Source organism: Mytilus edulis, chromosome 5 (genome assembly GCF_963676685.1).
Source record: "Mytilus edulis chromosome 5, xbMytEdul2.2, whole genome shotgun sequence".
Taxonomy (NCBI): Eukaryota; Metazoa; Mollusca; class Bivalvia; order Mytilida; family Mytilidae; genus Mytilus; species Mytilus edulis.
Window position 1 is genome coordinate 62,191,706 of NC_092348.1, and position 11,509 is coordinate 62,203,214.

Consider the following 11,509-nt stretch of genomic DNA (forward strand, 5'->3'; position numbering starts at 1 on the left):
TCCTGAATATTGTGTAACCATACAGTACCATTGCTTTTATATTCAGGTTTGATTTATTTGAAATAACAAAAGTTAAAACATAATGAAAACAACAAACTAATAATTTCTACTGGATATTCAAGGAGGATAATTAAACGCACACATTGCCATATAAAATTAATATTGAATTAACTGTATCAGAGATGTTACACATAGACGATTGTATATAAGAGGCAATTGTGGGCTGTATAATTGACACACAATCAGCAATACATAGGAAGGTATACAAAATGCCTGCCATTCAAATCGAATGCGCTAAAGTGGTTAAAAATCTATAGAAAAGAACATATTTGAGTAATAACACTCTCCTATCAATATTTGTTGCGTTCTATTCCACGCTTGCATTTTCTCTGTTAATTGATTACCAACGACCTTACTTTTTGGAATCAAGTAAGCATTCGTTAGCTCCGTTACATGATGTGTTATGAAAGCATTTCTATCACATAAGAACACACTACGCCAAATACCGCCTATATCGTGACGAAATATTATTTTATTCAAAAAGGTTAGTTTTATTTGTTTAATAAAATAATTTGTTTATGAAATACTTTTTTTTTGTTCCAGATCTGACTAGCAATTCGTCTTATATGACTGGTGATATCTCTGAATATGAATATTTAGCAGCTATCTTACGATCGATGAACCTATCACAATTTGGTAACGAGAGTGATCATGAATTGTTATATAATTTGATCAAGCAAATTCAGCAGAAAGTGGATTCAGAACAAGAAGCATCTGTTTTAATCATCAACTTATTGACATTCTTACCTCCACTCATATTAGCGTTTGGAATTGTTGGAAATATTTTGTCGTTTATTGTTCTCACTAAATTTTCTAACAGGTTCCCTAGCTACCATTACCTGTATGTTCTAGCATCGTTAGATATGGTGGTGTTATTAACAGGACTATTGAGACTATGGGTAAAGCAAATAACCGGAAACGACGTTGCGAGTGAATCTAACTTTCTGTGCCCACTATTTACATTTTTAGGTTTTTTCAGTAGTGTTGCTAGTGTTTGGATAGTCCTGGCTATATCTATTGATCGTGCGATTGCAATCAAATATCCTCTGAAGAGATATAAGGAAGATGTCAACAAACGAACAAAAACTATTATTTTGATTATTTTGATAGGAAGTGGATTAGTAAATAGTCATTTCCTTTTTACCATGGGGTTGCAACCAAACCAATCACGTGACCTCACATCATCATGTGATCCGCATTTGATGTACCTTAACTTTTATCGAACTGTATGGGCATGGATTGACGCCATAATTTACTCTTGGATTCCGTTTTGCGTCATTGGTATTACTAATATTATTACTATTATAGGCCTTTTTATCGCACGAAAAGCTAGAAAATCCTTGAACAGTAAAGAGATTAAAGTATCTCATCGAGAACATTACATGACTATCATGGTACTTACCATTTCTATTTCCGTCCTTATTATGCTGCTTCCAGTCAATACCATTATGATAATGTTGATATTTTGGAAAAACACAATTGGTTCAAATCAAGAATTATATAATATGCAGTTAGCAAAAACAATCGGCGAACTATTAATGTATACAAGTCATTCAGTTAACTTTGTACTTTATTACTGGGCCGGTTCGCAATTTAGGCATCAATTTGGAAAGGTTTTCTTTCCAAAGAAAAAAGAAAAAAGAGTTCAAAGAATGTCTACTTTTGAACCTACATGTAGTAAATCCATACTATCCATAGAAGATGATTTATCAGTATAAATTAATACACTATCAACAACGTTTTGATTTGTGATTGAATATAGTTATATCAGGTATTGCAAAATATTGTATCGAGTAGATCCTAATTTAGAACAAGCTTATTACTATTCTACAAGGAATAAAAGTCACTATGTTCTGACAATTGTTATTTGTGTAATTCAACTACTATTTGCCTCGCCTTCTTGAAGAGTTTTTCCGATAGTGCAATGCAAGTAAATTTTTTTTAATGAAAAATGGTACATTAACTTACAAATAGGTATCGACGCCATTTTTTATTGTAAAATTAAAGCTTCCATGAACTGTTGAATTTGTTGGTCTTTGTTAAATAATATTAATAAATGAAGGTGAATGAGTAAGAAACTACACGACACAAAATAAACTATATCTTCAAGATCATCATACAGTCATCAATAATAGATGATTGTTTCAAAAATTATGTAAAGATGTGAGTATGTCACACTCGCAGAAAGATACAGGTCTCAACATTGGTTCTTCTGAAGTATACATGTAAACAAGTATAAAAAATTAATCAATAACGAAAAAAGGTACAAATATAAAATTGTGACAGTAAGGGTTCTGACTTAGGATGATACACATTCATTTTAAAGGTTTTTACAAGTTTAGGTATTTTGCCCTGGAATAACAAATGTTTCATCACACAAAAGGGAATAAAATGATCTAAAAAAAAGTGAAATCACAAAAATACTTAAACAACTGTCATATTCCTGACTTGGTACAGGCATTTGCAAATGTAGAAAATGGTGGATTGAACCTGGTTTTCAAGCGCTAAACCTCTCACTGTACGACATTCGCATCAATTTCCATTAAAGTGTATCAAAATGTCACAAATAGGGGTACAAAAACAACACGGACCCTACCAAAAACTAGAGGTGATTTCAGGTGATCCGTGGAACCCACCGTGTTGTTCATGTTGTTACAAAGCCGGTAAATAGTCGGAATCAGTAGGTCACATTCGTGAAAGGGGAAGGGGGTTGTAGTAACGACATAAGGAATATATCGGATATCATCTGTTTAACGAATATTCCATAACGGTCAACCAACTCGTGATGACGTCCGTAATATTTACGAAATGATGATTACAACTTCACCATTATGATGACTTGTTTCAAAAAATTAAAAGGTCACAATTGGGAAGCCAAAATCATCTCTTTTGTCGTAAAGTTTTAAAGGAAAAGTCCGTAAGAAATGATAAAAAACATTATCAACAAAGGAACAATTTAGGTGAACGTTTGTCTGTAACGACCACTGTTCACGACGTACCTACGATAGACATTTAAACTGTTGGGTCACCAAAGGTTTCTTAACGCCTTTAATTATAAAATAATTCGAAAAATTAATCAGGAATAACCTTTATGTTTTGATTTATAAAATTGATATAAATCAAAACATCGTGTTATTTCTGATTAATTTTTCGAATTACTGTATTAAGGTGTTGAGAACCTTTGGTGACCCCATAGTTTAAGTGTCTTTAAAAAGTACATAGTGAGCAGTGGTCGTTACAGACAAACGTTCACCTAAATTGTTCCAGTCAATGGATACATTTAATGTGTCAATCAATGGCCACAGCCACACTGTTTTGAATTTCATTCTAATTCAAGTATTAAGCATGTTAAGATTTCACAATCATTTACTATTTATCACATCGCTATGAAAAGTAAGAGAACTGTTTGCCTGAATACACACTTCAATCTTTTTCATATATTCTTTTTAAGAAGTTAGTTTTATGATAATTGAGAATGTGATTTGAGAATAACATATAACTTTCTGTTGAATATGTTTGTCTCATACCAAGGTCGTGTACTAAAGCTTTCATCCCTGTTATAGCTACTTGCTGTTTGTTTATATATTAAGACACTATTCATTATCACAATTAATAACAATAAATCATCAAATGTTAACTGATGTATGTTTCATTGAAATAAGCAACTGTGTGTATGTTTCATTGAAATAAGTAACTGTGTGTATGTTTCATTAAAATAAGTAACTGTGTGTATGTTTCATTGAAATAAGTAACTGTGTGTATGTTTCATTGAAATAAGCAACTGTGTGTATGTTTCATTGAAATAAGTAACTGTGTGTATGTTTCATTGAAATAAGCAACTGTGTGTATGTTTCATTGAAATAAGTAACTGTGTGTATGTTTCATTGAAATAAGCAACTGTGTGTATGTTTCATTGAAATAAGCAACTGTGTGTATGTTTCATTGAAATAAGCAACTGTGTGTATGTTTCATTGAAATAAGCAACTGTGTGTATGTTTCATTGAAATAAGCAACTGTGTGTATGTTTCATTGAAATAAGTAACTGTGTGTATGTTTCATTGAAATAAGTAACTGTGTGTATGTTTCATTGAAATAAGCAACTGTGTGTATGTTTCATTGAAATAAGCAACTGTGTATGTTTCATTGAAATAAGCAACTGTGTGTATGTTTCATTGAAATAAGTAACTGTGTGTATGTTTCATTGAAATAAGTAACTGTGTGTATGTTTCATTGAAATAAGTAACTGTGTGTATGTTTCATTGAAATAAGTAACTGTGTGTATGTTTCATTGAAATAAGTAACTGTGTGTATGTTTCATTGAAATAAGTAACTGTGTGTATGTTTCATTGAAATAAGTAACTGTGTGTATGTTTTTCTACTTGAAACATAAATCATTTTTCTCTAATTTTTCGTTAATTTGAGCCTTTGTGCACCAATTGTACAAAACAAAACAAAATAATCAACGTGTGGTTCGTTTGATCTCAGTTCTTCATTGGTTAAAATCAGATTATAACTTCGAATTTTCTTGTTTTCCTCTGAATTTCCAATTGTGACGGGCATGAAAAAAGGCGACCATGCCACATAGAAAGAACACATTTTTTTTGGCAGATCAGTTCGCAAAGAAGGAATGCCTGTGTATTGTTTGAAAATAATTAGAAAAACAGATTTCACCACCAAATCTCGTGTAATACGATATTTATCCACTCTCGACAGTTCATTTTAAATATTTAAAACGCTCGGCGAGCCTTGCGTTTTAAATTTGAAATTTTTACTGTCTCGAACGGATGAATAACGTATCACACTCGATGCAGTTGTCGAATCTATATGTAAACTACTTATTTTCAATGGTCAATCTAAATATTTTTGTAGGAAAAGATACATTTTATTTTTCATATTATGCATTTAAATTTTCTTATTCCAACTTACTCAAATTTTGACTTTAACCCTTTTTCTAGACAAAACGAGCATTAAACTTACTTTATGAACCCGGTTTCGTTGATGAGATAACTTTAATTTTGTATTGCTTTTTTTCAGAAGAATTTCTTTTTCGTTTCTTGTGTGATTATAGCACTAACAAAATCAAACTATTTAACTATTCATACCATGTCTCTCCTCAATTTGACTGTTCATACCATGTCTCTCCTTAATTTGACTATTCATACCATGTCTCTCCTCAATTTGACTGTTCATACCATGTCTCTCCTTAATTTGACTATTCATACCATGTCTCTCCTTAATTTGACTATTCATACCATGTCTCTCCTTAATTTGACTATTCATACCATGTCTCTCCTTAATTTGACTATTCATACCATGTCTCTCCTTAATTTGACAATGGTAACTGAATTTGGTTTTGTCAAAATCTGCTTTATTAAGAAAAAATCATTTTCATTACGTATAAAAAAAGAAATTCCAATCGTGAACTAGTTTGAAAAGTGACAGATTACCTTAGCCGTATTTGGCACAACTGTTTTGGAATTTTAGGTCCTTAATGCTCTTCAACGTTATACTTGTTTGGCTTTCAAACCTTTTTTATATGAGCGTCACTGCTGAGTCTTTTGTAGACCAAACGTGTGTATGGTATAACCGGTATTAAAACAAATATAAGCCTGGTAACATTGATAACTATGACAAATGCGAAATTTAAAATAGACCAAATACATTTAACGCAAATACAACAACTGTCTTATTCATGATTTGGTACAGGCATTTTCTTACGTCCAAAGTTCCGAGTAAAACCTGTTTTTTTTTATCTAGCTGAACCGCTCACTTGAAGGAGGACAACAACGAGAGATCAACACAAACAGATATAATAGGAAAACATGTCACAAGTTTGGAGTACACTGTACACCATTCAACATTTTGTTTTAATTGTAATCGCTATGAAACAAATTAGAACCGCCTTTTATTTCGTTCATGTAAGTAAATTGAAGCTAAATGTTAATGTATAGTACGTCAATTACATCAGACGTTAGAAAAACAATAACAGATTAACCTGAAACTGTGAAATATTAAAATTTATGGGATTGTAATCTTTTTCACAAATCTTTTTATCATTATTTAGTTTTATGAAAGATTTACGTTTTGAGAATGACACCTAGTTTTCTGAATAATAATTTTCTTATATTAAGGTCGTTTACTAACACCTTCATCGCTGCTACCTGTCGTTGATTTTTTTTCAGACAAAATTCATAATCGCAATAAAATACAAAACAATATCAAATATCAACCGAAATCTATTCATTGAAAAAAAACATCTTTTCTTCTATTTGAAACATAGTTCATATGTAAAATGTTTATCTTAAATTTGTTATGTCAATTATGATTTAAAAACATTTTAAGTGAAATATTATCAAAATTTTATCAAACAATATTCATCCTCCAATACTGTCAAACATTTCTACATTATGTATTTATTTTTTCTTATTCGATCCTATTCAAATTTGACCCTTAAACTTTTTTTATTTTTTATTCGAACGACGATTGCTGTTTTCTTTGTACACGAAACTCGTGTTTGGCGTACACAAATGTCTGCTCGGTATCGTTGATTAGATTATTCAATATGTTCATCTCTACTTTTCAAAAGATTCTTGTGATAAAATCGGACTTGTTGACTATTTATGTAACATCATGACTCTGCTTCTCTTGCAAAAGGTAATTAAAACCAAATTGTCAATACAATGGATTTAATGAGACTGTCATACAAGTGAGAGGGTCATCTGACTTGAAAACAAGGCTTTATTTACCATTTTCTGTATGAGGATATGATTGTACCAAGTCTGGAATTGAACAATTGTGTCCATTTCTTTCATGTGTTTATGCTTCAATTCTTAAAGAAACAAAATAAAAAGAATAAACATACCAAAACCATCTATAGTATCAATGAACAATACTGTTCAGTACGAATATCTCGAATATATATTTAACTTGTAGTATTAACAAAACCCTAATATTGTATTCAAATTGAGAACACATAAAACCTTTTTTGCCCCATCGATCCATCTATTGTTTCGTTCATATAAGTAAATTCATATACTTTCATAAAACTAAGTAAAGATAAAAAGATTTGTGAAAAAGATTACATTCCCATAAATTTTAATATTTCACAGTTTCAGGTTAGGTAGCAATACACAGTTAGGAGTTTAGTTTCGCATTTTGGCCCCTGTGAATTTTTTAAATAGGAAAGTTATTGTGTAATAAAATTCATTTTTAGACAGCTGAGTGCTAATTTAGCCTTCAAAGATGGTTTATAAGAGCATTAAGATTATTTTTTACATGTTTTATGGGCTGTTTTCTGTTTGACAATCCGTATTTTCATAGCTAGAATGGCCATCGGTCCAGAAATTAATGTAATGTTTACAAACACTTTTTTTACACGAAGTTTTTGACGCAATTTTACAAAAAAATGAGACTAAAGACATATGATTTTCATTGGATTTGCTGAATGATATATGTACACAGTTTCAGAAAAGGTATTACTTCAAGCGATTGGAATTCTACTTTTAGCCAAATTTTGGGGAAATATGTGACATATTTTCCCCTCTTTTTGCAATATTTTATAACAAATAAATGCAGATTGTTGCCATGGATACACCCAAAAGAAATTATATTTTACCAATTTATATACTGGATATAAAATCTATGGAAGATTTTGATTACATACATATGCCCATATATGACACAAACAGTAAGCTTGATATTGCAAGAAAGCAATGAAAAGGGGATGGTAAAATTTATAAGGGCAAGTTTTTATATTTTTCCTAACTGTTTATTGCTACCTTATGGCATACTTACCAAGCTCAGAATTGTTTAATTTAAGACTGTTCATGCCACAAATCTATTGATATTTAGATTCTAAATCAACTTCTGAGGAAATTAAGCGTTTAAGAATGACAATACATGTTAATTTTATTGTTTACAGTCCTTAGCAACCAAAATCAGACATTTTGACACAAGGCTAATATTTGTACTCTATCGGCTTAACTCCTGCTTCTGATGGATTGGGTTGCATGTAGTAGCCTAAGTATTGAACGCGTTGCTTTTTATCTTGCGAATATATCAAATTATTGTTTTAATCAAGATTTCATGTTACATTTTGGCATATTTTAAATGTATAGTTAAATTAGAAGTAAGAAATTGATTCCCTATCACCAAGTTTTTAATTTAATTAATTGTTTGGTATGCAATAAGCATAAAGATTAACATTTTTATGCTTGAAATTGCTAAATTTTGTACTATTTTGCATCATCAGAGATCTTATTAAGATTTTCAACATTAAAAAACTGACAAAAGAGGTATAGTTTTTTAAGATTTTGCTAAAAATTGAGATAGAGACAAGATTTTACACTTTGACTTGGCACCTTTCTTTAAAATCAGTTTTTGTCGCGTTTCAGTGCCAACTGCTAACCTTCATAAAATATTCACTACTCAACCAATTTCCAAAAATAAAAGGCCATTTTGCTCGATTTAGCTAGCAGAACACAGAAAATAAGTTAAAGGGAGAATTTGAAAAAAATCTTTACTATTAAGGGTGCAATACACAGTTAGGAGTTTAGTTTCGCATTTTGGCCCCTGTGATTTTTTTAAATAGGAAATTTATTGTGTAATAAAATTCATTTTTAGACAGCTGAGTGCTAATTTAGCCTTCAAAGATGGTTTATAAGAGCATTAAGATTATTTTTTACATGTTTTATGGGCTGTTTTTTGTTTGACAATCCGTATTTTCACAGCTAGACTGGCCATCGGTCCAGAAATCAATGTAATGTTTACAAACACTTTTTTCTACACGAAGTTTTTGACGCAATTTTACAAAAAAATGAGACGAAAGACATATGATTTTCATTGGATTTGCTGAATGATATATGTACACAGTTTCAGAAAAGGTATTACTTCAAGCGATTGAAATTCTACTTTTAGCCAAATGTTGGGGAAATATGTGACATATTTTCCCCTCTTTTTGCAATATTTTATAAAAAATAAATGCAGATTGTTACCATGGATACAACCAAAAGAAATTATATTTCACCATTTTATATACTGGATATAAAATCTATGGAAGATTCTGATTACATACATATGCCCATATATGACACAAACAGTAAACTTGATATTGCAAGAAAGCAATGAAAAGGGGATGGTAAAATTTATAAGGGCAAATTTTAATATTTTTTCCTAACTGTTTATTGCTACCTTAATCTGTTATTGTTTTTCTATCGTCTGATGTAATTGACGTATTATACTTTAACATTTAACTTCAATTTACTTACATGAACAAAATAATAGGCGGTTCTTATTTGTTTCATAGCGATTACAATTAAAACAAATCATACTGCTGTGTTTGTATATTAAAACATGATTAACTTCATGTAAAATGTTAAAGTCTACGTCAGTTACATATACATAAGACGTCATTTAAAAACCTTTAACTTAAAACTGTGAAACATCAAAGTTCATATGAATCCAACAGCTATGAACATGATAAAAAAAAACAGTAAAACAGAAAAAGATTGTAATAAAACAACTCCTGAAACAAATACATAAACAGAACGAAAGAATTTTGCAGTAACGGAAACAGAAAAATAAGAAAACTGAAATAAAATATACAAACACAGCAGTATGATTTGTATTTGTATATGTTTATCTTTGAAATCATTAGTATTTTGTATCAGGTTGTCTTTTTTAAAAGCATAAAATGCACGATACAGTTACGTAAAATCTTTCAAGTGGTCAAACTGGAAAATATGTGAATTGTATCAAACAAACATTAAATTCAAACAAGAGTAGATGAGCCCATCTTTTAAATAAAACTACAACTGGTTTGTTTATGTATGAATATTATTTTTTACTGATTGATATAAACAAAAGACGGATTTTTTTTAATTAGTAGGGGCAATAAGGCTCTTTTTTTTGCCCAAATAATTGGATGTTCATCAAATTTTAAGTATATTTAAGATTTAAAAAGTATGTGCGCTCCCAAGAAACAACTATACATTTTGTGGGATTCTGTTAATAGTTATAATGAAGCTTCTATTAAATTATTTTGGTGTTTCTTGGCTTTTCACAGTGTTTCCATAACATAAAAATAGATAGAAAACTGCTAAAATTCTGTATTTTTCATCTTTTTTGCGAGAACAGTACATATAATGAGGTGTGACGTCATCAGAAAAAAATCTTTATGTTTTTTGTTTATATATCTTGACCCTATGCATTTCTGAACATTATGTACCAATTTAAAATAGTTACCAAACATTTTATTTTCTTTGGCCAAAACCAGGCCTTAATCAATGTTAATGTCCCTACTTCTTTAAGTTACAAAATGTCGTTCTCTAAATATAAAATCATGAGAATGTGATAAAAATGGATACTATTTTAAGATTGTTTCTCAAATTTTTGTTCCCATTTATTCCTAAAAGTTTCACATGAAGGTATTGTCTTTATTACATATTTGAATTGAAATAGGTAAACATTACCTTGTATATAAGCTGTCGTCAAACCATATCAAACTTAATCAAAAACACAATTGCGAGATGTATACATTTTGTAAGTACTAGGACACACTAAATTTCCACAGAGACAACTCTTTCAAAACTAAGGGTTAAAACAGTGTCATAGGCAATTGACTTTTGTTAATGTGGACGAATGTAGAATATTTGAAAAAGCATTGTACGATGCTTTCATGACATCACATGATAACAAAATAATATCTCAATTAATCGAATCCGATGTTTAAATAGACTCCACAAACCATGCTTATTGTTTGGAATGAAATAATAGCAGATATTGAGAACAGGAAAGAACCAAAACAAGACATACACCCAGACAAAACAATTAACCGTGTCTGACAGAGCTGCATGCAAAGATGCATAAAAAGACATACTGAAAATAATTTTGGAAGAACACAATGAAATCTATAATGCAACGAGAAAAATGTAGAACGGAAAGTTCATATCAAAAGGCAAAATCAAAAGTTCAAACACATCAAACGAATGAATAACAACTGACATATTCCTGACTTGACACGGTCGTTTTCTGATATCGAACATGGATGATTGAACCTGGTTTTATAGGAAAAGGACTAAGAAGTGCAACTTACAAAAAAATGTATGTGGTGCCGTATTTTCGATGGTATCATATCTTTGTAGTTTACAAATTAAAAGAAGTACAAAAATCATAAGTGAACAGCTTGATAGGCCGCATTTCAAACATCTCCCATGTTCACTTCAATCTGAATAGTCGGACATGATACCAGAGGTATGTGCTATACTAAAGACGACATACCGTTAAAAGTAATTGACAAAGTAGTTGTACCCTTGAATTTTGAAGGTGTCTTAGATTTAAATCATGGTTGATCTATGGAAATTTACGTCTTCAATAAAAAATAAATATTAACACACGTTAGAACAAACTCAACATTAGCGGCTTATAAGTATAATGATAACCGAATACAAAG

At 30.5% G+C, this 11,509-nt stretch overlaps 1 protein-coding gene across 1 annotated transcript; it reads left to right on the plus strand.

Annotated features, from left to right (window-relative positions):
• The first annotated feature begins 626 nt into the window (after window positions 1–626).
• On the plus strand, window positions 627–1,778 carry LOC139525178 (probable G-protein coupled receptor B0563.6). The gene has a single exon (XM_071320367.1). It carries the CDS (start codon window positions 627–629, stop codon window positions 1,776–1,778), a length of 1,152 nt encoding a protein of 383 aa, XP_071176468.1.
• Window positions 1,779–11,509: the final 9,731 nt, after the last annotated feature.